General features: G+C 41.6%; 1 protein-coding gene across 9 annotated transcripts in view; it reads right to left on the bottom strand.

Moving 5' to 3' along the window:
- THSD7A (thrombospondin type 1 domain containing 7A) overlaps positions 1-27884 on the bottom strand; it is a 634694-nt gene that overhangs the window by 174727 nt on the left and 432083 nt on the right. For all 9 annotated transcript variants that reach the window (XM_073333830.1, XM_073333827.1, XM_073333831.1 and 6 more), the window contains 3 exons: positions 25836-25939; positions 10626-10820; positions 6669-6932 (listed from right to left, as the gene is read on the bottom strand). In XM_073333830.1, coding sequence (XP_073189931.1) covers positions 6669-6932; positions 10626-10820; positions 25836-25939 — 563 coding nt within the window. The remainder of the gene's footprint in view (positions 1-6668; positions 6933-10625; positions 10821-25835; positions 25940-27884) is intronic.

Here is a 27884-nt window from a genome sequence, read left to right as displayed (position 1 = left end):
ATATTGGGACTGGTGAGGAGAATGGAACTGAGCTGAGGAGCCAGGGATGGGGAAAAAGAGGCCTGGGACAAGGACAGATTAGCGGAGAGAGGGCAGAAGGGTTAACACTTTGGGAGGAAGGAGTGGAAGAGTGTGCTGAGTAGAGCATTCTCCCCTCCAAAGCCTGGAATGAAACTCAAGATTCCTGGGCCTCACCATTCCTCTGCTGTCATCAAAGAGCTGTAAAACCCACCGGTAAAGTGTAGAGCTGGGGGAATAATGGATTTTTCAGTTAACTGGCTATTCTGAAATTGAAAAAAGCATTTTGGGTCAAACCAAAAATTAAGTTGTTTTGAGATTTTCAGGAAAATGAAAAAGTCAAAAAAATTGTGTTTCCAAAATTTTCAATTGAATTGTGGGCATTTTGATAAAAACAAGGGAGGACTAGATTCACAAAATGGCTTGGGCGTGAGGGGGGAGGAGGTGACCTTCCTTATAACTTTTAGCTCAGTGGTTAGGGAATTCACCCAGGATGTGGGAGACTCTGATTTAATTTCCCCATCTGTGTGATCAGGAGAAGGGATTTAAATATGGATTTCCCACCTCTTAGGTGAGTGCCCTAGCCACTGGGCTATAGAGTCACTCTCATTCTCCCCATGTCCCAATGCATGAACACAATGGAACAGCTTTAACAAGAGAGACTGAGAATGACCTACAGCAGAATATCCCAGAGTCCATATTTCCTAAACAATCTGATTTGTTCAGTTCGGTGAAACTATTTGGCAAACTTGACACAAATTCACAAATAGTTTCAGGTCAACCAAAACCGCATAGTTTATTTTCTGAAAATGTTTTGCCCAGCTTCAGCGAAATGTCCAATTCCTCTCTAGTACTGGTCACATAGAGGGTGACAACCTCCTATTGCTATCAGTTATCTCCATTAGTTCAAGTGGAAGAGGTCTCTGTGGTGGATACTAAAGGGTCCAATCTTACTGAAGACCTATGTGGGTGTCAAAATTATGCTGCATTGTGGAATTTCTGTTTATTCAGGATGCTCTGTTTTGTTTTTAACTTAGGAAACAACCTGTTAAACTATGTTAAAAGAACATTTTTAAGGTTGTCAAGTCAAGCTCTCAAAAGTTAGGTTGTGTGTGCAACATTATTCAAATGCTGCTCTGGAGACAAAATTATTAATTTATTCACAGGATTTTCTATGACACTCATCACTATAGTATCTGAGTGCTTCACATTCATTTTCAAGAACACAACTAGGAGATGTATGGGTATTACCACATTTTATAAATGGGGGATATAGGCACAGTGAAATTAAGGTCAAAAGTATGCACTAATTTTGGGTGTCCAACATGAAATGCATAGGACCTGGTTTTTCAGTACTTAGCATTATATAACACTTCATAGTCAAAGCACAGAGGTGTCTCTAGGACTATCAAACTGGAACCTTTCTTAAGCACTGAACTTTTTTAAAAAACCCTATATTATATATTTTTTCACCAGAATAGGATGGCAGCTGTGTTGATGAGGAACCATTTTTATTCAAGAAACCAGGAAGAATCAGAAAATGGTGCATGCATAGCTTGGAGAGCAGCTTTTACCTCCAAGTGAGTTCTGTCACTCTTAAAGTTTGAAAAATACTTTCAGATTCTTGGATGAAGGGCATTATTTATAAGTGTAAATCATTGTTATTAAAAGTAATTAACAAAACTTAAGGGGACCAAAATCAAATTAATGAAACAACCATGTAAAAGATTTGAAGATACATGGCCCAACCATGAAAGCTGATAAGTAGGCCACATATTCCTATTAAGCTGTTCCATCTTCCTGCATTAATGTACAATGAATTTGGAATTTGATGTGGATACCAAGAGGAACAACAGATATTATAGACCTTGAGATATTTTTATCCAAGCGATGCTGTTGCTGTTCCTGTGCTACCAAGGTAGATATAGCTTCTTAAATTAAAAGCAATGAATGCTCAGCAATGTCAGCTCAAAATTGAAGTCTACAACACAATGATCAAATCCTCTGAGCATGAATCTAATGGTACCACACAGACACTTCACAGCTTACTTTATTTTGACTGAAAGATGAGAGTACAAAGGCCAAGCATGAGATCCCAAATTGTTGCTGTCAAGGTTACGGAATGAACTGCATCTTAGACTCCTTTTAAGTCCCTCTTGTGTGCACCCCTGCAAGAGACAGGCCTGGCTTACTGAACTTCACTCTGGGAGGAACCATGCAGTCCAACCACTCTCAGACTGGATCTCTGGGTCGCAGTCCTCCTTGTTTCTCTACTGTGTGAACATGTCAAGTCCAACTGCATTTGGCAGTTGTAAACCTTTCACTCCGGGGGACCTGTGATCAGCAAGCTGATTAAAGTAACTCAGAAGGAGCAACTTCAAAACCATTCATCCCTCCAGAGGTACAAAATACACAGAGCAAGGAGTAAAGAACAATAAAATCTTTCACTGGAAGCTTTTATTAGTTCCCCTCAGCTGAGCTAACCCCGCCATCTGGCTGGGAGAAACAGAGAGCATGCTGCAAGCAGGACAGTCTAGTTTGTCTCTGATCCTTGGCCAGCTTTGCAGCTTCCACAGACACTCTCTGCACAGCCTCTGGCCACTCACTCAACCCTCACCCTTTTCTAGACTGGGGTACGGTGGGGGGGCGGTCCTCTGATGTCTTATTGTTCCCTTCTCTTCTCAGCATTGGCAAAACAGCTGTGTTATCAGGACTGAGGCCAGAAGTCACTTCTTCACTGCTATAAACCTGGCGTTTGTGTGTTTGTTGGGATGCTTCTTTTTTGGGCATTGTTTTACCTTTCCTACTTGATTTTCCTCTAACAACCCATTTTGATCTAACTCCATAGAAAGAAATCCATCATAAGCAAAATCATCATATTTATTAAAAATACAGATATTTCCTACTTTGTCACAGTTGCCAAAAGACTTACTAAGGCGTTTTTCACTTTAAAGAGCATTGTCAACTTGAAATATCACATTTCTGGATAATTCTTTTTAGCCAACTATATTTACAAGTAATCCCCTACAATTATCATAACAAAAAGAAGACAGAGAAAAATATTTGAACCTCAGTATATTACTCTGTGCATGTGACAGCAAACTAGGAATAGTCAGTTTCATTATTTCATTGAGAGTCATTTTCACTTCCTGACTCCTGCACTAGCATGATCACTATGGTACACTGGTCAGGGGGGCTCACATGCATGCTCCTTCCCAGAGGCAGCAAGAGAGCTACTGTTGATTTTAAATGTGGGGACAAGAGGAGCAGAGAAGTAACAGGTTCTGTGATCTGGGTGCTGTTAGATGGGCTCCCCCACTTAAGTCCCTAGATGGCCTTTGCATGCTGTTAGGAGATAATGTCAGCATGGGGTAGCAAAGGGCCCCTTCTGCTAGCACAGGAACTGGGGTAATGGAAACAGGAAGGGTGTGATCAGATATTCTCTCTCTGGAACACTTTCCAGTTCCCAGGGACCAGTGGGCAGCAGGCTCAAGGTGAGGAAGAAGGAAAGAGATGTCTTCACTCCCTTGTGAGGACTTCCTTCTCCCGACCTGCACCCTCCCAGGCCTTCTCCAGAGCTGCACACACTCGTGGAGGAGTACATGCTGACATGCTGCACTACTAGAAAATGAAAGGTTTCAGAGTAACAGCCGTGTTAGTCTGTATTCGCAAAAAGAAAAGGAGTACTTATGGCACCTTAGAGACTAACCAATTTATTTGAGCATGAGCTTTCGTGAGCTACAGCTCACTTCATCGGATGCATACGTGGAAACTGCAGAAGACATTATATACACACAGAGACCATGAAACAATACCTCCTCCTGCCCCACTGTCCTGTGTGTATATAATGTCTTCTGCAGTTTCCACGGTATGCATCTGATGAAGTGAGCTGTAGCTCACGAAAGCTCATGCTCAAATAAATTGGTTAGTCTCTAAGGAGCCACAAGTACTCCTTTTCTTTAGAAAATGAAAATGTCTGAAATGAGTCAATTTCTAAAAATTCGAATTGAGGGTGTCCTAATAAGAATATTTTGGACCCTGGTCTTACACCGCACTGTGAAGCACAGAGGGGAAGAAGAGAAAGTATGAGCAACAGAGGCAGGGCGATTAGCCACACGTTCTGTGTTTTCCCAGGCATACGGGCAAAGGGGTGTGAGTGGTGTGTGGAGGGGAGTCAATGGTGGGCTGATTTACAGTCCAGTCCTGCCCCCACTTCACCCAAATGGAGTGAAGGACAAAGAGTTATTCCTGGTCTGTACCAAGATTAATCAAAGAGCCTCACTTCAAGCACCTGCTAGTGCATAAGGTTTTGAGCTAGCTTCCCCTTTCGCACCTGAGCAGCAGGCCCTGATTTCTGTAAGTGCAGGGTTGGGACTTTTCCCTTCACTGGAGACAGTTGAATACCATCCTGTTCTGTCCCTTTCTTTGCCAGTTATATCAGTCATGTTTCCCAGCATTCATTGCATCTACAGATTACAGAATAACTCCTGCATCCTGTGCAAATTCTCCCTTTTAACAGTTTACAGACAACTTGACAGTATCCATCCTTCAATTCAATGATTGGCATTAGACCCCTCTGGCTTCTCCTGGACTCAAGATCTTTTATTGTTTTATACTTTACACTGAATAAGGTCTCCAAAGGCTCAGAGGTTTTTTTTTTATGTTTTAAGAATACCTACTTCTTAGGTTGGGTTTTTCAAGCTTTCTCCGCTCTAATTAACAGATCAGAAATAAACACACAGATCTGTGAAAGTCGTTTGCAGGGTCACAGACAATGATGAAAATAAATCATCAACTAGTGACTTGCTATGCATAACAGCCACAACAAATTAAAAACGTGACCTAACACATCGGTAGCAAAGTAGAAAATGGAAGAACTGCACTGAGGTTAAGTCTCAATTTTATAATTTTCTAAAGATGGCTTCATGGCCAATTAAATGCTACTTCTCTCCCTCCTTAGTAAACAGACAGAAACATTCAGATAATTGGCCTAATGTGATGAGAAGCTGAGTGCTGCCAGTAAAGTGCCAAGTGCTCTCAACTCCTTTTTAATTCAAAGAGTATTAAAAGCACTCAGAATCCACAAAGCTCAAGCATCTCCATTTGCCACATTTCTGCCTGACATAGGAGTTTATAATTTATCATGGGTGAAGTTTGACAGAGGAAGGCATACAAATAATTATAATCCCTTTCACGCATTTAATTTTGTTGATTGACTATTTTCAGTAATTAAATCTATGATATTTTTGATAGCCCAGTTCTACTGTACAAACCAGAATACACGGCATAAGCTCAACCAATGTTGACATTGGAATGAAATGCTGTAATGACATTCATTCTGCGGGATTTCTATTACTAGAATGTATATAATCCCACACTTAAATGTAGAACAAAGTACTCTTTAGCCAATCTAAATCAGCATAGCTCCACTGAAGTCATGTAGTCTGATTTACACCAGCTCAGGATCTGGCCGCAACACTACATATGTGCAGACCCTAAGCCAGCAACCATTTTGGAACAAATCCTGCCCTCGCCACACATTCAAGTGTATAAGAACCCATGGGCAATGTGCAAAGCAAGCAGGATACAGGAAGTCTGTGCCTTATAATGCTCTGTCTGTGACAATGAGATGTGCGAGAAAAGGAGCAGTGTGTGGTGTGGCTAGTGGATGCACAGTTATGCATAATCACCTGATGAACTCCCTGTGAAGGGAAGTGGATAAAGGATTTGGTTCTTTAAGAGATTACTACTATTTTAAGGCTCTGCAGTCAGGGGAAATAATTTCATTCTTTTCAGACCACTTTTGCACCACGTCTTATTTGTTGAGAATTTGGTCCTTTGTAAACATTTCTCAATGCAAATTAAAGTTGCAGTTGTACATAAAATGAAATTGGCAAACTTTTAAGATATACTTGACTATATTCTATGATTCTATGATATCAGATAAAGCCCAACTGATATCTGGTAATTCAGCATAATTTTTCTTGTAAACATTACACAGTAACCTCAGAGTTATGAAACCAGAATTACGAACTGACCGGTCAACCGCACACCTCATTTGGAACCGAAAGCATGCAATCAGGCAGCAGCAGGGATAATTAAAAAAAAAAAAAGCAAATACAGTACAGTACTGTGTTAAATATAAACTACTAAAATATAAAGGGAAAGTTTAAAAAAATTTGAAAAGGTAAGGAAACTGTTTCTGTGCTTGGTTCATTTAAATTAAGATAGTTAAAAGCGGTATTTTTCTTCTGCATAGTAAAATTTCAAGGCTGTATTAATTCAGTGTTCAGTTGTAAACTTTGGAAAGAACATCCATAACATTTTGTTCAGAGTTATCTCCATTCCCGACGTGTTCGTAACTCTGAGGTTTTACTGTATTGTAAGTCACTAATCCTGCAATCTTAGTTACTTTATGAGTCAGAAAGAGTTTTCTCAGGTCACTGAGTGTTACTCAATGTATGTTTGGTTAGGAGATACCTCTGGTGCAACATTACATGTTCCACAGCAGTTTCCTGTACTCTGTCAAACCAATAAATATTCATTTCCTAATTCTGTCTGTACCTATGACCACCAGAGTCTCAAGACTTACATTTCAAGAAAACAACAAACAAATGAGGAAGGAAGAAAAAAAAGATGTCTCTAAATACCGTGACTGTTGCATCGTGCTGTTTCCACAAGCCGACTGTTTTGATCATAGCATGCCATGGCTTGGTAACGATAGCCTTGCCCACATTCCTTGATATCTCCTTGTACTTTCATTCCGAGTAATACTTCCACTTTGCCCTCTGGTAAAATGCAGTCTGACCAGTTCCCCACAGGTTGAGCATTGTACTTTTCACAAGGACAAAACTGAGTCTCGATCAGAGGATACAACTGGGAATTTTTGCATTTGTCTCGCTTCTTACTTTTTCCTGGAGGGAGAAAATAATTGTTCAGAAAGTTCTTTCTGTCACTATACACACAAGCAGGTAATTTTATTTAATGATCTATAACTGTGCAAAAATTCTCCAAGGAGCACAAAACTTAAGGCCAAAATGTTCAGATCCGGAGGTGCCTAAAGTTAGGCACCCAAATTCATACTTTATCACTTAAGAAAGTGGCCTGATTTTCAAAGGTGCTATGCATCTACAGTTCTTGCTGTTTTCATCATCTTTGAAAATGAAGCCAACTATTTAAATTTATAATTTTAAAATACTTAGCTTGAAATATCTGAGTTTGAACATTTTTGCCACTAAAAATAGGCTGCCCCCCCCCCCCCGCTCACCCCAATCCATCAGTGTTGTGCAATTTAATAGTTATTATGTCATACTCATTCCATGGATAATGTGCAAGGTGGTTTTTCTGAGTTTTTTAAAAATTCTTTTGGCATCAAGGGAGAAAAAGCCACTGTCTGCTTCTGTTACACTATTTCAAATGATCAAAATCCTCAAATTTTATCATGTTATTGCACCATTAGTTAAGAATCACTCTTCTTGCCCCCTGATGGAATAAGCTCCTTCTTTTGATTAATTCCAGAACATTGCTGCATTTTTTCAAATCTCTTCTAGCAACTCCTTTAATCTCCCCAACTATTTAGCCACCCATTTTCTCCTATTTGCATTTTTTTAATCTTCTCTGTAAAGTTTGTTTTTGTTTAATTTCTTGTTATTTGCTCTCATATCTCATTTGATTGCCCCATTTTTAGAAACTAAAGAGCCCTGGCAAAATCATTTCGTAACGTAATTATCTGTCAGTTAGATGATAATATAAATGAATGCGCTGCACTATTTTCCTTGTCTTTCAAACATGTTACTTACAGAAAATGAAACACTAAAAGCACTAGGCAGGACATTATAGCACTTTTAGTAATTACACTAAATATTGTTTTAGTGTAGAACAGGGACAATGTACTGTAGTAAGGGGATTTCTCATTCGGCAGCTTCATACTGAAAATGTGAGAGTTAATCCCTCTTTCTTCTCATCTTTTCCCCAAGAATAATTAGGCCCTTTGTTCTCAGCTCTTCAGATTGGATTGGATAAGTTGCAGTATAGAATTGATTCACCAAGGCCAAACCATCCCCTCAGCACCAAGTCTGAGTAGCTAAACTTGGCATAGGGAGATCCACAGGGACCTGTCAGTGCCAAGGCTGGTTGCCAGTTCTGTTTTTCTTGTTTCTGGTTTTAAGGTAAATTTCTAGCCATTTTCTTTGTGGAAGTAACACTAATGTAAATTGTTCACCAGAATTATAAGAAGGTCCCTGCCAGTCTTCCTGAAGATTGAGAGTTATTCACAGTCTCTCCTATAGCCACCCACGCGTGGCTTTTTGGGACCCATGGCTGTAGGCCTTCTGATTTTGGATTGTTCCTATCACAACAGGGGGTGCTGGTGCCTAGGTTGCTATTGAGCACCCGCACTTCTGGCTTAGTGATTTCCAGCTTAGCTAGCTCCACCATGGGGTAGAGAATGTGGTTTCCAGCCACAAAAGGGGAATACTTGATAACATAAGAGAAAGCTTGATATAATGGATTAAACACATGACTGTGTGTATTAAGACTCAAGCATTGACTCCATCCAGGGAGTGTTGTGGATAAATAAATCAGTCATTTAACCTTTTCTCTTTAGTTTCCCCACCTGACAATGAATAGAGTACTCCTTACCTACCTAACTGGGCTGTTATGATGGCTGATCAGTTAATGTTTGTGCAAATTTTTAGCCACAATGAAATTTCAACAAAAAGCAGGAAAAAGTGTTTGTAAAAATGTTCATGAAAAACATTTTGTAACCATCTGCAATAACCAGAAAAACCTCCAATTTTTGCTGGGCTCACAAATTTTGCTGGACTCTGATTTACCTTATATCAGAGGGGTAGCCGTGTTAGCCTGAACCGACAAAAACAGTGAGGAGTTTGGTGGCACCTTAAAGACTAACAGATTTATTTGTGCTTAAGCTTTTGTGGGTAAAAAACCCACTTCTTCAGATGCCTGGAAACTCCATGCATCTGAAGAAGTGGGTTTTTTACCCATGAAAGCTTATGCCCAAATAAATCCGTTAGTCTTTAAGGTGACACCAAACTCCTCGTTGTTTTTGTGATTTACCTTATGTTTGTTCTGTGCCTAGCACACTGGGGCATCGACTCCCATGGCAACCTTCGGACACTAATGCAGTGAAAATAGTAAACAATAATGACAGCAGATCTGTGACAATTGAGACATTTGGAGACAGGCTCTAGAATTACCTTTTGGAAAATGGTCAATAATTCAATGATTATGCCCATTTTGACTAGAGGGGTTGATTTAGGGCAGGGGTGGGCAAACTACGGCCCGCTGGCCAGATCCGGCCCCTCGGGGTTTTGGATCCGGCCCACGGGATTGCCACCACCACAGGTTCTGCGCCACTCTGGGAAGCAGCCACACCACATCCCTGCAGCCCCTGGGGGAGGGGGGCAGAGAGCTCTGCATGCAGTTTTTGCCCGTGGGTACCTCCCCCAAAGCTCCCATTGGCCAGGAATGGGGTACCCAGCCAATGGGAGCTTCGGGGGAGGTACCCACAGGTGAGGGAAACACGTGGAGACCTCTACGCCCCCCCCATCCCCACGGGTCGCAGGGACGTGATGCCGGCCGCTTCCTGGAGCGGTGCGGTGCGGCGCAGGGCTGGGGCCGGTCGGGAGCCAACCCTGGCTCCAGTATGTGCCGCTGCCACCCCGGATCCACTCTAGGTAAGCGGTGCCAGGCCGGAGCCTGAACCCCTCCTGCACCCTGCCCCCAACTCACTGCCCTAAGCACCTCTCCTGCACCCCAACTCCCCGCCCTGAGCCCCCTGCTGCACCCTGCACCCCTCCTGCACCTCAACTCCCTGTCCTGAGCCCCCTGCCACACGCCGTACCCCTCCTGCACCCCAACTCCCTGCCCTGAGCCCCCTGCTGCATCACGCACCCCTCCTGTACCTCAGCCCCCTCCTGCACTCCACACCCCCCCGCACTCTAACCCTCTTCCCTGAGCCCCCTCATATACCCCGCACCCCTCCTCTGCCCCAACCCCTTGCCCTGAACCCCTTCCTGCACACTGCACCCCCTCCCACACCCTGCACTCTACCCCTGCACCCCAACCCCCTGCCCCGGCCCTGCAAGCAATTTCCCCACCCAGATGTGGCCCTTGGGTCAAAAAGTTTGCCCACCCCTGATTTAGGGGCTGAACAAAAGTTCATGGAAGGACTGCCATTGACTTCCATGCGCCTGGACCATATTGCTTTAAATATTTCAACTCTGTGGAATCACAGGTAGTGTTGACTCAGCCCTTCAGAATGATAAATGGTCTGCTATGCAGTTTATTGTGTACCAGTCTTATAGAAGAGACCATGACTTCATCTGTAATCCCATGTTAGTTTTCTTATGATCCTAGAGTTTGCTGTAGTGTCCTTTACTGATATTGTCCCCCCTGAGACCCTGCAGTATTTTGTAGTGCATGCCAATTATCTGCTTGGTTGTTGCCCTGGACCCCAGAGCTGCCTGCTTGTCAATGATGTATGCATTTGGGTATCCTTCAGACTGATGGGCACTGTATAAGTTTAAAATAAAATAAATAGCAGCTAATAATAAACAATGTTTCAGTAACCCATTGACTCTTACCAACAAGAGAGCGCTTTCTCGTCCTGACTGCTCCACAGTCCCCATTGCAGGAAGAAAACTTTGACCAGATTGTGAACTGACAGTCATCTTGGCAAGGAATTTGGCAGGCCTGTGTTAATGTTGGTAAAGGGCCTGCATATTTAAGGCACTCACTGATGTCAGCGGGTCCTCCATCTTGTCTGCGACAAGTAATTGCTGGAAACAAATAAGTTTGGAGTTTATAAAGAGCTGTCAGGCTTATATCTAGTCTATAACAGTGGTTCTCAACCAGGGTACATGTACCCCTAGGGGTATGCAGAGGTGTTCCAGGGGGTACATCAACTCATCTAGATATTTGCCTAGTTTTACAGCAGGTATATAAAAAGCACTGGTGAAGTGAGAATAAACTAAAATTTCATACAACTTGTTTATACTGCTCTATCTACTATACACTGAAATGTAAATACAATATTTATATTCTAATTGATTTACTTCATAATTACATGGTAAAAGTGAGAACTTAAGCAATTTTTCAGTAATAGCGTACTGTGACACTTTTGTGTTTTTATATCTGATTTTGTAAAGCGAGTAATTTTTAAGTGAGATGAAACTTGAGGGTACGCAAGAGAATCTGACTCCTGAAAGGGGTACAGTAGTTTGGAAAGATTGAGAGCCACTGATCTATAATGTAGCAATTAGCCAGGAATGCCCACATTTCATACAGTAGGTCAGACAAAATTCTGCTACTAAATCATAGATAAAACCCAGAACAGCTATGTGTAACACAACGGCCTAATATTTACAGATGTTTATACATTACAGCTAAATGTGTAGATCTGAAATTTCTGGGATACTTTAGTCTATTTAAATTATTTCTTTATTGATGTTTACCGACAATACAATATTAAAAGGTAACCTCCACTGTGATATAATATTACAGCAGTAAATCCTGTTAGGAATTGCCACCCCTCATAGATTTTCACATAATCAAGTTATGTTAGACATTTCCTTTTGAGATGGACCCAAACTTAGATACCACAGTATGAGTGCAATATAAGAACATGAACAGAATTCACGTATTCCAAGACCAGAAGACACCACTGTGATCATCTAGTCTGACCTTCTGCATAACACAGAGTAACAGAACTTCCCCAAAATAATTGCTAGAGCAGAGCTTTTAGAAAAACATCCAATATTGATTTAAAAATGGTCAGGATGGAGAATGCACCATGAGCCTTTGTAAGTTGTTCCAATGGTTAATTACTCCTCCTGTTAAAAATCAACATCCCATCCTTCTTGAATTATGAGCACAGAACAGTACACAGTACTCCAGCAGCATTTGCATCAGTGCCAAATATAGAGGTAAAATAACCTCTCTGACTCCTACTTGAAATTCCACTGTTTATGCATCTCAGGATTGCATTCACAATTTTGGCTACAATGCCAAACTGGGAGCTTATGTTCAGCTGATTATCCACCATGACCCTCAAATCTTTTTCTGAGTCACTGCTTCCCAGGATAGAGTTCTCCATTTTGTAAGTACGGCCTACATTTGTTGTTCCTGAACACATTTACATTCAGCAATGTCAAAATACATGTTTGCTTGTGCCCAGCTTACGAAGCAATCCAGATCACTCGGTATCTATGACCTGTCCTCTTCATTATTTACCACTCCCGCATTTTTTGTGTTGTCTGCAAACTTTATCAGTGATGATTTTATGTTTTCTTCAAGGTCGTTGATAAAAAAAGCGTAGGGCCAAGAATCAATCCCTATGGGCATGGATGGCCAGTAACCCGACTGTTGGGGGAGGCTAACCCCTGGCCACTCCCCTTGTTTCCAAGGCCCTGCTCCTCTCCATCTGCCCCCCTTCACCCCTCCCTCCCTCACAGGAGCCCAGACCACACACACCCCTGCGGCCCCCGGCCCCAGCGCCAGGCGGCCAGGGGTGAGACCCCAGCCCCAGTGCTCCAGGAGATGCGGCCAGCTCTGGTGCGCTGGGCAACAGTGCTCCCAGCCCTGGGGCTCCTGGCAGCCAGGTGGGGTGGCCAGTCCCAGTGCTCCAGGGGCACAGCCCCAGCACCAGCTGCCCTGACTCCCTGCGGGAGGCAGACCAGCCAGCCCCAGCCAGCCTGGGCCAACCAACCAAGGCATAGTGCTCTGGGAACCACAGGAGGGTGCCTGGCCTGGGGGTGGCGTGTGGGCAGGGCCCCGCTAGGCTGTTTGGGAAGGCACAGCCTATCCCTGCCTATGAATCCTGCCACCCATGCCTATGGGCATAGGTGCTGGAACTAAGGGTGCTGCCACACTCTTTGGCTTGAAATAGTTTCCATTATATACAGGGTTTACAGTTTGGTTCAATGGCCCCCTATATAAAAATTGTTCCAGCACCTCTGCCTGTGGGGTCACATTGGGGGACCCCTGTAGGATCCCACCCATTGAAAACTGCGAAGTTTGAATATGGGTTTCAATACAACACATTACTGAGAAGAATAAACACAAAGTAAGGATCCAGCTCTGTGTTCCGATTCTGAGAGCTGCAAAGTTTGGAGTGATTAGAATGAGTCATTGACTTCTCAGACAGGTATTGTAACATCGTTGCCTGACAACTTACGACAACCTTGAACAATGGCTGGGCTAAAACACATTAGCTGTGTGATGAGAGTGAGATGGGTGTACAAACATTTTACAGCAGGGTAACAGTATGTTGGAACTAACATTTTGTACTTATAAAATCTGTATTGTTTTGATTAATTACATGGGGGGAGGGGGGAAATGGAAATTTCAGATGTCCCAAAAAGAAGTTCCTGGGACACCAGGACATGATATTGAAAACCAGGTCTATCCCATGAACACCAGTATATATGGCAACTTTATATATAATCTCCCCACTGCACCTCCTTTTCAGAATTACTGAATGCCACTTCTTTATCACTACCTTTTCCACCTGAATTTAAACAGTTATATCACATGCAAACATCCTCCATACCCCATTTACTATTATTTGTTGATAGAATTATAGCGTTAGTCTAAATACAGTACCATAATAAAATACATTTTACTTCCTTTTATCCCAAGATAATTCCAATATTATTACAAGTTAATTCTATTGAAAACTTGTAGTTGTGTTGTTTTCAATGGGAACAATGGCACGTTAATGTTTCTTGGTTTATGACAGCACACAGTATGGCACAATAACTCACAACTGCGAAAGTAATTTGGGTTACCAATTGATAGTAGTAACATAGCATATAAACAGAATACAGTCCACTAAAAACGTGAAAAAATAACAGAGCTTTATATTACATTTTAATGAATAATTCAGCAGCAGTGTTTTTATGCTACTGACAACAATGGTTTTACTGGACTGTGAACTGAAAAAAAACCTCAATTATGCTGCACAAAGTATGGCATAATTATGTTCAGCTGCTGATGGGGAACCATAAATAGGTTTAGGTGCAACGTTTCTAAAGCAGTAAAAATATCTACGAAAAACTAGCTCCTTCAAGAAGAAAAGGAAGGAATAAACATTTGGAAAATAAACCATTCGGTCTTGCCTTATATATCTTTAGATTCTTAAAAAACAAAAACAACAACAACAAGAAATCACAGTACTGCTTTGGTACGACGGCTTACAAAAGAAACAATACACTATATTTAAAATGCCCTTAACTATAAAACTAGAAATTTGTATCTCTATAAATTATGTGTATTTTGTTTTTAATTTGAATTTAGTGTGGTGGTGTTTTATTTTTCCTGAGACATTACAATAAAATTGAAGTTTCTGACTGATAATTCAGTATTACCTTAAAATATTATTAGAGGGCCCTAAATGAAAAAAAAAACGGGGTTGAATCTTAAGCTGCACTTAGCTTCTGCATGGTGCTGCTTCAGGGGGAACAGAGGAGAATAATAATGAAAAGCTGCTGTAAGCAACCTTAACAATTCCCCTTGATCCTTGGCTCAACTGGGAGATTGAAACAACCACTCTTGACATAAACAGACTCAGTACTGCTCTTAGCTGTGCTGACTAGTCATCTGCTGACTTTTATGCTATCCAAGGATTACCCTCTGCTTCTTCAGGCATTAGCTTGCTCATTTTTGATGCACTTAGTTGTCTCTCTCACACACACCATTTTCCTCTTTGAATGAAACAGTGTGAAGTTGATGAGGTTTTGTTTCTTGTCAGATTTGGGTTATGAATTTGAGCTATCGGGCTAGTTCCTGAATTTGCTTACTATTCCAATGCTGTTTATTTAGCCATTTTCACCTAACCCTCCCACCAATGCTTATCTCTTCCTTGGTCCTTTGGTGTCTCCCCAGGCATTTGCTCATCACCACCTTTTGTAATATGCCTCACAGGAAGTTAACATTTCTGTCCATGCTTTATTGATCGAGGTGAAAGTTACGAGGGGTTTAGGATTCAGAACCTTTTTCTCCTCCTATGTGTCTCTTTTGAGTTTACAGGGTGCCTTTTCTCCTTGAGGAAAGACTAGGTGAACCTTCACCACACACAAAAGCAGATTTCTTAATCGGAACAAGGTTTGTTAAAAACAGAAAGAAAATAGAGCAAAAACGAAAAGAAACAGGTTGCTTACCAAATCTACATTTACACTTTGCAAACGTTAAACTAGGCAAGACAGTCTCAGTTACAGAAAAGAAACACAAATGCTTATAGAAAAGGAGTACTTGTGGCACCTTAGAGACTAACAAATCTATTTGAGCATAAGCTTTCATGAGCTACAGCTCACTTCATCGGATGCATTCAGTGGAAAATACAGTGGGGAGATTTATATACATAAAGAACATGAAACAATGAGTGTTACCATACACACTGCAACCAGAGTGATCAGTTAAGGTGAGCTACTGCCAGCAGAAGAGCGGGGGTAGGGAGGGAACCTTTTGTAGTGATAATCAAGGTGGGCCATTTCCAGCAGTTGACAAGAATGTCTGAGGAACAGTGGGGGGTGGGTGGGGGAATAAACATGGGCAAATAGTTTTACTCTGTGTAATGACCCATCCACTCCCAGTCTCTATTCAAGCCTAAGTTAATTGTATCTAGTTTGCAAATTAATTCCAATTCAGCAGTCTCTCGTTGGAGTCTGTTTTTGAAGTTTTTTTGTTGAAGAATTGCAACTTTTAGGTCTGTAATCGAGTGACCAAAGAGATTGAAGTGTTCTGCAACTGGTTTTTGATGGCTTTCAAAAGGCTTAACAATCCACCTCAGAGACTGCATTTCAAAGATGAGTCTGCCCATCTAGTAAAGTGGGTTCTGTCTGGCCCTACACCCTGTTCATTGGGGAAGGCAGTTTCACCAGTATGGGTGGAGTTTTTCTAAAACCAACTCTCTCTTGGCTATTAAACATGACTTTTCTAACAGACGTCTCCAGCCTGTCACACCCTCTTTCAGAATCTTATGTTGTTTGTGCATCTAACTTTTATCTGGCAGACAGAGATGAGAGGCTCCCTCTAGAGCTAATACCTCTTCTTTTTCGAGGATCAGCTGTCAGTTGTGCACTGAAGCAACCAAAGTAGGAGAAAGCTTCATCCTTGAAAACTAAAGATTTCAGTCCCATGACAATACAATATACAATGTAGGTTGTGATACCGAACCTGCTCCTGACATTGACTCTCCCAGCGTCCATAACAACGCACCATTCCATGCCACTAGGTCCAAGTGACTGGCTTTTGATTCAATTGTACTGTGTTACACTACTGATTTAATGGTTAGTTTTTCTGCTGCTGACAATACATGGTGTTGACAACTTTGTAATTTGTTGACATGGTACCTTGGCCAAGTAATAATCCATGTCCAGCTGCACTTTTGCATTTCTTTAAGTATTTAAGAAGTTGTTAGACTGTCATTCACATTTTTTCCACATAGGGTTGAATTTGGGCATCCACAGCTCTAGTTCAATTCAAAGGGAGCTTCAGGTGCTCACCACGTCTTGCCAAGCCCATGGCTCTTTAATTATACTCTATAAATGCCCAGCTGAGATCTCTGTTCAACCTTCATCACAAGCAATGTTTTCAACTCCTATAAAGGCATTCAGTGCCTGGCTAATAATCAATCCTACCCACCCATATCAAACTGATTATACACATTAGCATCGAGAGGAAGGGTTGTGCTTGTTCTGTTACTGGATTGAACACAAGTGATTGTGAAGTGTACACATAAAACATGAGCGTACAGTTATCAGAAAAATCAAATGTAAAGTGGATACAATTCACTTAAGAAACTGTTTCCCTATTTAACAATTATCATCTCCCAGAAGAGAAGTGTGAAATAAACTGCACTCTAAATTTTCTAGACAAGGGACTTTGATGTTTGATATAATTAAAGATCTGTCTGATAGTGTCACTTGAACTAAGCCACAAGGGGCCATAAGCTAACACGTTTTGTTGTTGTTGTAATTAAATACGAATGCTGTATTTCAGTAAGTCTGTTGTTATCATAGAATCATAGAATCATAGAATATCAGGGTTGGAAGGGACCCCAGAAGGTCATCTAGTCCAACCCCCTGCTCAAAGCAGGACCAATTCCCAGTTAAATCATCCCAGCCAGGGCTTTGTCAAGCCTGACCTTAAAAACCTCTAAGGAAGGAGATTCTACCACCTCCCTAGGTAACGCATTCCAGTGTTTCACCACCCTCTTAGTGAAAAAGTTTTTCCTAATATCCAATCTAAACCTCCCCCACTGCAACTTGAGACCATTACTCCTCGTTCTGTCATCTGCTACCATTGAGAACAGTCTAGAGCCATCCTCTTTGGAACCCCCTTTCAGGTAGTTGAAAGCAGCTATCAAATCCCCCCTCATTCTTCTCTTCTGCAGGCTAAACAATCCCAGCTCCCTCAGCCTCTCCTCATAACTCATGTGTTCCAGTCCCCTAATCATTTTTGTTGCCCTTCGCTGGACTCTCTCCAATTTATCCACATCCTTCTTGAAGTGTGGGGCCCAAAACTGGACACAGTACTCCAGATGAGGCCTCACCAATGTCGAATAGAGGGGAACGATCACGTCCCTCGATCTGCTCGCTATGCCCCTACTTATACATCCCAAAATGCCATTGGCCTTCTTGGCAACAAGGGCACACTGCTGACTCATATCCAGCTTCTCGTCCACTGTCACCCCTAGGTCCTTTTCCGCAGAACTGCTGCCTAGCCATTCGGTCCCTAGTCTGTAGCTGTGCATTGGGTTCTTCCGTCCCAAGTGCAGGACCCTGCACTTATCCTTATTGAACCTCATCAGATTTCTTTTGGCCCAATCCTCCAATTTGTCTAGGTCTTTCTGTATCCTATCCCTCCCCTCCAGCGTATCTACCACTCCTCCCAGTTTAGTATCATCCGCAAATTTGCTGAGAGTGCAATCCACACCATCCTCCAGATCATTTATGAAGATATTGAACAAAACTGGCCCCAGGACCGACCCCTGGGGTACTCCACTTGATACTGGCTGCCAACTAGATATGGAGCCATTGACCACTACCCGTTGAGCCCGACAATCTAGCCAGCTTTCTACCCACCTTGTAGTGCATTCATCCAGCCCATACTTCCTTAACTTGCTGACAAGAATACTGTGGGAGACCGTGTCAAAAGCTTTGCTAAAGTCAAGAAACAATACATCCACTGCTTTCCCTTCATCCACAGAACCAGTAATCTCATCATAAAAGGCGATTAGATTAGTCAGGCATGACCTTCCCTTGGTGAATCCATGCTGGCTGTTCCTGATCACTTTCCTCTCATGCAAGTGCTTCAGGATTGATTCTTTGAGGACCTGCTCCATGATTTTTCCAGGGACTGAAGTGAGGCTGACTGGCCTGTAGTTCCCAGGATCCTCCTTCTTCCCTTTTTTAAAGATTGGCACTACATTAGCCTTTTTCCAGTCATCCGGGACTTCCCCGGTTCGCCACGAGTTTTCAAAGCTAATGGCCAATGGCTCTGCAATCACAGCCGCCAATTCCTTCAGCACTCTCGGATGCAACTCGTCCGGCCCCATGGACTTGTGCACATCCAGCTTTTCTAAATAGTCCCTAACCACCTCTATCTCCACAGAGGGCTGGCCATCTCTTCCCCATTTTGTGATGCCCAGCGCAGCAGTCTGGGAGCTGACCTTGTTAGTGAAAACAGAGGCAAAAAAAGCATTGAGTACATTAGCTTTTTCCACATCCTCTGTCACTAGGTTGCCTCCCTCATTCAGTAAGGGGCCCACACATTCCTTGGCTTTCTTCTTGTTGCCAACATACCTGAAGAAACCCTTCTTGTTACTCTTAACATCTCTGGCTAGCTGCAGCTCCAGGTGCGATTTGGCCCTCCTGATAACATTCCTACATGCCCGAGCAATATTTTTATACTCTTCCCTGGTCATATGTCCAACCTTCCACTTCTTGTAAGCTTCTTTTTTATGTTTAAGGTCCGCTAGGATTTCACCATTAAGCCAAGCTGGTCGCCTGCCATATTTACTATTTTTTCGACTCATCGGGATGGTTTGTCCCTGTAACCTCAACAGGGATTCCTTGAAATACAGCCAGCTCTCCTGGACTCCTTTCCCCTTCAAGTTAGTCCCCCAGGGGATCCTGGCCATCCGTTCCCTGAGGGAGTCGAAGTCTGCTTTCCTGAAGTCCAGGGTCCGTATCCTGCTGCTTACCTTTCTTCCCTGCATCAGGATCCTGAACTCAACCAACTCATGGTCACTGCCTCCCAGATTCCCATGTGTAGGTAAAAACAAAATACCATTTTTGCTTCCTTCCATTTTTGTTTGTTTATTTTTTATTGAATTACTTAAGTCGCAATGGCCAAGCAGCATAAAAATATATTTTACAAGTTTATAGATGAAACAGCTTTGGGGTCCCTTTGCTTTACAAAAGACTTTCATTCGTTTATTTATTAAATGTCAAAAAAAATTGTTAATTCAGAGTTAAGGTTGCCCAGTGATCTCTTATTCAGAAAAACTCAAACTTCAGAAAGGCAGGAAATACAAAATTAAGGTAAACAAATGGTGTAATCTTAACTCAGCCCCCCCTGGGGTTGGCAATAGTCATTGGGAATTATGTACATTCACTCTAGCTGCATTCTCTGTCTTAGGAGTAGCTGTACTGAATGGTGGAGGAGTAAATGGAAGAGCTGTGATTGTGATATGAGAAGATCTGAGTCTGAGCCCTGTCCTCCCATGTGTGTTATCAAAGGAAGGAGGTGCACAGGTACCTTGAGGTTCCAGTCTGCATCATTTCATTACAGAATTGTGTAGTTGGGTCATTTCCAGGACACTCGAGTCTACTTGACATGGGTATTGTCAGTAGTGTGGTGGGATATGAAACCAGTCTGTGGATTTAATGATGGGGAGAGGAAAGTGTAGGTGTAGGTGGTATCTTGTGGCAAGTGTGATGAGGTTATAGAAGAGTATGAAACCATGTTAAATTTTACAAGTGTAGTATTATGTCAGGGGAGTAGGCTCACTGAGCATAGTGCAAGTGACACCTGTCCATTACAGTGAAAAGGAAGAGTGAGTGTGTGTGTGTGTTATGGGTATATTGGGGCATTGCTCAAAGAGAGAAGAGTTGAGGTTGGTGGGCATTTACCTTATCTCTGTATTTCCTGGTTTTCAGAAGTTTGAGTTTTGCTGAACTTGAGGTTCTAGAAGGGCACGAGCTATCACTGGGCAACCTTAACTCTGTATTAACAAGGTTTCTTCCCATTTAATTTCCTAGGTTTTTTGTTTTGTTTTTTTTAAACAGAAAGAGAAATATTTGTTGGTAGGAGTTTGTGGCCAGACAGCTGAATCCTTTACCTTAGATTACAGCTGATATGCTACTGTGCCTAAGTAATACTCAAAAGATCTAGATTTTATAGATTTTCACCAGTGTATCTCAAAGAACTTTACATCCCTATCCTCATTTTACAGATGGGAAACTGAGACCCAGAGAGGTGATGTGACTAGCCCAAGGTCACCCAGCAAGCCGGTGGCAGAACAACAAATAGTCATAGTCCAATTTAATCCCTTCAGTTTGTCATTTTAAAGAGCCAGAGGCTTCTGATGAGCTAAACAAGAGAAGCAAAATCTTCACATAAACTTTTCATTTGCTTTTCCCCAAAAGGCTGGTGGGTGCTATCCCCTCTTTTGGGGTAACTTTGGAGTGTTGAACATGCTGCTGGGCTGATCTGAGCCCTTGCTCTGGGTATGTGTACACAGCCCGTGACCAAAATATCAATTATTTTGCAGGTCAGGAATGAAATGCTTTGGAATTTCTGTATCAAGGGAAGCCAAGCCTGCACTATGTTTGATTTTAGTTAGGAACATCAGTCCATCACTTTATATGACCACTGAAGTTCATTATTTTTTCTCTTAAATATATATGTTGAAAGAAAAGCAATTTTGTTAACAAAATAAAAAAGCCATTTCTTGTCTTTCCTCCACACCAAACTCGAGCTCTAAAATTGTGACATGTTCATTTACACTGACACGATTTGTAATAAAAGCTTCATTATACAGGACAACTAGAAGCAGAACTGTTTTGAAGGATGAATCATTCTCCTAACATTATGATTCACCTACTTACCTTTACTGTCAACCAAGCCCAATGTAACAAAATAGGTGAAAAATTAATATTAGGGTTACAATATTAGGCAGGGTCATTCTAACTGCACCTGTGGACTGTCACGACCAGCCTTCTCTCCACTCGTTTTTAATTATCTCTCTCCCCATTTTTCCTTCCAGATTTAATTACTTTGTCTGACTAATGTGTGTTCACAGTACAAATAGAACAGAATGTCTTGTGTGAAAGAAACTGCTAATGAATCTGTATAAGTGCGATCTGTCCATTCTGTGGCATGTGTTCCTTTGGCTTTAACACCATTGGTGCTAAATTGTATGTGATGTTGACTGTGTGTGTAGACAATGAAGGCCAGAGCAGGACAGTTCTAATAATATTGGGAAACATGAGCTCCTAACAGTGCAAATGAAGAACTTTGAAATTGAGGATGGTTCTTGTAAATTGGAAAAACGAGAATTATTTGTTCTACTGAATAGGAATACAAAATAAAAGTAAGATCCACAGGAAACTAAATTGCTGAGATTGCTTCTGTATGATGATCACTGCATATCACTATAATAGGAAAATTATCACAGAGCAGCCAAAGGATGGTGAAATGTAACACTCATGCCAAGTGTTAGAAACTATTTAATACTAAGAACAAATATCCATCTTAAAGTCTCATTTAGTCACAGATGGGAATTTTTTTCCACCAAAAGGATATATCTTTATCCTCACACACACACACACACACACACACACATCCCATGCAAAGTGAAAACCAACAAACATTTGGGCATCTTTAAATACACATCAAAAATATCTATGATGAAATCGGTAATTGTACTGTAAACTCATATAAACAAATATTACACTAAAAGGATCTTAAATTTGAAGGTGCAGCTTTTCCTGATTTGAGTGCTTAAAGGTAAGATTCCTTGCAAAACAGCACCTCTGCCCCTTCATGAATGTGCGTTATGAAATGGTCTAACTAAATGATCACATACTACAGTAATTCTAAGATCATCTTTTTACAACTTGGGGAACCTGTGGCTCTTTGCCTGCACACCAAGCAACATGTACAGCAGCTCTCCTTGACCTTCATAACTTACCAAGTCAATAGGGACAGAACCAACGTCTCCAGTGGAGCTCTTGCTTCAGTCCATTCAAACCTGGACAACAGTTTCCTGTACAAAGCCAAATTAGCTAGATGTTTGTGTATAGTGCAGCATCTCTTAGCTGCACACTTGGCATGAAATTTACTCCTGTGCACTTAAGAACCACTTAAGTTCCACTTAAGCCCTATTTTCAAGGCTAAAATTAAAACTTAAGTGGCGTATATGTTAACCTTCTGGACAGAAGAAGTGACTATCATCCTATAAGAAACTCATGAAAAACATGCACTGTGCATACTCAGTATGCAATTTTCAGAGGTACAAAACTCAGTTAAAACTACACCTATTTTCTCCAGAATGCACAACGATACTTCTACATAAATCGGGCTATTTGTGTACAAATGTTCAACTTCCATTTCCCAGCCATTTTGGCTGTAGATGGGTTCAAATAATGGAAAACGTCTATTTATTTCACTCTCTAATGCCTCTAGAAAAGCTGACGTGATTTTGCTCAAATTTGCCAAATAGTTCATTGCCAGACAGAAAAGCCTCAAATTAGTCTTTCCCATTCCTGTTAGAATACAGTACACATGCTAATATTACAGAGCAGGTAAGTAGAAGAGTTATTTTTACTCTGTTCTGCATTAATATTTTGCAGATTAATTCATGCAGTGATCGTTCATCTGTGAATACACACCAAACACAAACAAAAAATCCAATCCCAACACAACAACAAAAAACCTACTGTGTAATTTATATAGCTTCACATCACAGGATTAACAGCTGCTTGTGTGAAACTTCTAAACAGGCTTCCAAGCAAGTCCATCCTCTAAACAAAACATTTGTAATGTTCTCGGACTGAGTTGATGACGCTGACTTTAGAAAAAGTAACAACAGCAAAATCAAATTCTATCATATTCCTCTTCTTTTTTTCTGATTGCCAGCTGCAGTGCTCACAGAACTACCATAGCTGAGCCCCATTTGAATCAGAGGCAGAAAATAGATTGATCAACTTGTCTCTAAGTTAGCATTGTATATGCACCAGTGATTAAAAGAAATGAGACTAGTAGAAATGAGACTGGGGGGGAAGAGATAGCTTTAGCTTGAGTTTAGCTTAGTTTAGCTTAGTTTAGCTAGTTTAGCTTGAGCATTAGCCTGCTAAACCCAGGGTTGTGAGTTCAATCCTTGAGGGGGCCATTTAGGGATTTGGGGCAAAAATTGGGGATTGGTCCTGCTTTGAGCAGGGGGTTGGACTAGATGACCTCCTGAGGTCCCTTCCAATCCTGATGGTCTATGAGTCTATGATAAGTATGGTCCCACGCTATGCACAGTTTTGTCATTTACCTAAAAGGGAGAGGCCAATACTGGGCTCAGGCCTGACTTTCAGATGTGCTGAGTAGCCATAACTTTCATTGCCTAAACTGGACCCTCAGTTTCCAAATTTGGGTGGTCATGTCAGCACACAGACAGTTCCAGGGTACCCATCTGAGAGCCCAGAGAGGGAATTGGGCCCCCATCTCAAAAGTGAACAACTGTCTTTCCCAATCTGCTCTAAAGCTAAGTTTGCACTATGTAGACTGAAACCTCATCCCTTTCCTGGAGTTTGGCTCCATTAATATACTGTAGCTCAAGCTTTCTCCACAGAGTTCCTAACTCAAGGCTGTTCTCCAGTGCTTAATTTGTGCCAGGGCTTGTCAGGGCTAAGCCATGGCACCTCTAGGCTTGGCAATTCATAGCTCTGGCACTTCTGAGCTTGCTGCATCAGTTACAAATGTAAATTTTTTTCTGCTTGATCTCTGACACCTCTTTCATTGCAAATTAAGCACTGCTGTTCTCCCATACCCTAAGTCTTCTCTCTCTCTCCAGAGAACCATTCCCACCACTCATATCTGGACAGGGTGACAAGCCTCTGACTTAACTGAGTCTGCAGAAAGCACTTAACCTTTCTCAGACCATTCAAAACCTGCTAGCTCGGTGTGGTGTTTCAGGGAATAAGTGTTATGCCAAATTTGAAAAATGTGTCCATAGTATTTCCAAAACTACGTATTACTGTTTCTGTGTGTAAATGGAGTTACAGGGCACTATATAAGGAGAGCTCAGCAAAACTCTCATGGTGCATTGTATATAAAAAAAACTGTGTGCTAGGATAATTTAGGGTGTGCTTCAGGCTACAGTACTGATTATGAGCAAAAGTTGTAACTATCCTGCAGATTTAGATGTTGTTTCTACCATGACAATACAAACAAGGAGGCAACATTTTGTATCACCCTGAATTGCTGCCATCAAAGAGAGAATCTTGTTTTCTAGGTGCATAATCTGATTGTTGCCTCAAGAAGCTGTGGGGTCCAGAAATAGATTGGACTAGTGGTATGTCATCAGGAGAATTACACACAGTCAGCAGATTTTTGTACTAGCAGGCAATACCTTCAGGATTCATTTCATGGTATACCTTAAATTCATTTCCGTAACATCTTTAGAATCATCTGTAGAAGCTACTAGGTAAAGATTTACTCTACAGAAAACCTAAAAGAATATCATAACCTGTTTTGACATTGCATGTAAGCTAATAATTAGAACACCTCACTTATGCTGCCAGCAACATCTCTTGCTCAGGAAACTCCTCTGCATTCTACTAAGTCAATACTGTTATAATGGATCAGAGTTTCCATTAAAAAAAACCAGAAAAATATCCTGCAATGTGCAGGAGGTCAGACTAGATGATCATGATGGTCCCTTCTGGCCATAAAGTCTATGGGACTGGGAGAAAAATATCCTGAAGTTCAGGGTTCACTGGTCATTCAGAACAATTCCATTATTGCAATACAGTAAGTGGGAATTCCAATTACAATTTTCACACTGATTTCACTGAATACTCCTCAAAAATCTCTCCTTATGCAATGCAGTCATATTTAGGTGAAGATGTTATCACAAAAAATTCTTGGTAAAACAGGTGACATTGAAACCAGGCTTTTGGCTACTAAAATTATTTGCTATCATATGGAAGATATAGAAGCCAGATTCTCAGATCTAAGCATAATGGGCATGCCCCCAAAATGTGTGCGTACATGCAAAACACCACATATGTACAAGGAAATCAGCATTTTCAATGCAGAGAAGGTATGTATATAAGCATCTAACTATTTATAAGTCTAAAAACATAGTCTTTTGAGAGTGTAGTTACTACACCCATGTTTGAAAACGTGGCCCAGATAATGAGAATAAATTTTAGATTCTTCTTTCTCTGGGCAAAGGAAAAAAGGTGAGAATGGTTGAACAAGAAGCAGCATTAACCTTAGTCACACACGGTAATAATATTTAAATAAAAACTTAAAACAGATATTTTATGAACAAATATTTTCCAGGGGTTGGTGTGGGATAGGTCCTGCCAGGCTGGTAATCTAGTAATTTCCCCCTGATGGCCTTCATTTATTTTAATAAAACATTAAGTCTCTAGTCTTTACGGCTGCAATGATAAACTTTAATGTGGGAGAGGTACTACTTCTCCCTCCCCTAGAAGTAGTACCTCTATTTTAGCCTCCCCATTTTAGCCAGTGACTTTTAGGAAATAAAGGATAGAAATAAAGTCTCTCACCTCTTGCTTGTAGTCCAGGCCCACATGTCTCATGGGCACCTGGACTATCCTGACGAACATACCATGGTACCAGTTGGCATCTGCGCCATTTGTGGGTCTTCCACCTGCAACAAGGAAAAGGATAAATTAGAAACACTACATCTAAATGATATCTGTCAAAATGTAAGTAAGCAAAATATGATAGGTTACTTCAGAAACAATAATAAATGATTACTTATTATTAGCCTATCACAGATTGTCCACAACAAAAGTTAACAATAGCATGAAGCACGTTGAGTTTTCTTTTTTGTTATCATTTTTTTGCTGTGCTCCGCTTATAGCTCCTGTTAACTTCAGCAGGAATTGCAGGTGTTGAAGAGCACCAAATTGTTTTTCATTCTCATCTTCATCAGCTGCTCCATATTAAGGGGCAGGACAAGATCAGAAATTAGGATAATCAAAGCCGAACCCAGCAACTGTCTTCATCAGCAAGCATTCAGTTTTGATGGCTTTCTTGGAACAGACATATTATTAGGATGGAAGACAAATCAACTCTGGAATGCGTTTACTAAGGAATGTCACATTGCCAGCAATACAGTGTTGCCAAAAGCTTTGGTGGTGACATAGGGTTGCCAATGATGCACATAAACTCAATATCCTGGCAGACCACCTTAAGGCTCTAGGTGGAGATGGATCTGGGTGGTGCTCAATCTCTTTTGGATTTGCAGTAAGATGATGGAACAGGACCATTGTCTTCCTTCATGTATTTTAAAATACCAAGCACTCTGCTGGTTTTCAACAAACAAATAATGAATATAACAGCTGTAATAATTCTGCTGCCAGGATTTGTGTATCTGTGTCTTGTATACTACTTTGACATTTCACCTCAAATTTTACAAAACTAATATGTTTAAACCCTTTTTCTTTATAATCTGATTTTGATTACTAGGACTCTGAGCATGTTTTATATTTTTCATAATAAACAAGTGACTGGATTTGTGTGCAATTATCTATTTAATGAAAGGGCCCCTTCACTGTGTTTGTGTGTTGAGGGCATTTTACAGTTAGTCAACAGAAGCCTACTGCATATTGAAAATGTGGCTGTGATGGAGTGAGTTATGTCTGAGTCAAATTATGAACCCTGTCTTGTTTTGTGTGTGGGAATGCTGGACACTGTGATTCCACAAGCCTGGATGTGCCAAAGACAACCTATTGCACTGCATTACAGACAACTGCCCTACCTGCGACAAGTGCTCGACACCTCACTGAAGGATTCTCACTCAGAAGGCATCAAGACAGCAATATGGAACCACGAACTTTGAATGACTTTCAACAACTGGCCCATTCCCATGGAACAACAGTTTTCTATATAAGTGAATAAGGCATGACGTGTGGGGAGAAGGCTAGAGTATCCCAAGTTGAGAGCCTGATAAAGAGGAGAGACCCTGCTTAAAAGCGAGGGTCTGATCTGTGTGTGCAGGTGGGGGATACCATTGTGCTCCACCCCTGCAACCCCTCCCCCACCAACCAAAAGACTTGCAGTATGGTGAGAGCAGGAGGGACTCTGGCTAACCCGAAACACATCAGCAAACCTCAGTCTCACAAGCGGTGAGATCCGACCAGTGGAGGGAGCATCAGAGGATTTTTGTTTTGTTTTCAAAGATCTGTAACTGTTGAGTGCTAAGTCTGTGTTCCTTGCTTTCCCACCATATTATTCCAGAAGGGGTTAAACTAAAAGTTCAGAGTGTCCTCAGACTAGGTGGAGCACTGAGGGCGTGTAGGTGACTTGGGGAGAGGCACAGAAGTTCTCAGACACTGATTTCCAGGTCTAGGATGGCTGGGCAGCAACGCCCCACATCCCAAAGAAGGAAGCCCACACCAGAGATTTGAGCCAGAGAGTGTATAGTCCCAGATCTGGAAACAGTTATTAGACTCTAGCCAGATCCAGTTGGCTTGGAAGCACATGGGACCCAGAGATTTGGATCACTTCCAACAGGCTAGTGACTATATAGTGGGGCATGGGACCAGGTTGTAACAGTGGGGAAAACATAATTTAATCAAAATAAACAA

The sequence above is a fragment of the Lepidochelys kempii genome, chromosome 2 (assembly GCF_965140265.1).
Source record: "Lepidochelys kempii isolate rLepKem1 chromosome 2, rLepKem1.hap2, whole genome shotgun sequence".
NCBI lineage: Eukaryota > Metazoa > Chordata > Testudines > Cheloniidae > Lepidochelys > Lepidochelys kempii.
Note: the sequence above shows the minus strand (reverse complement) of the source record. Positions and strands in the feature narration are given on the sequence as shown.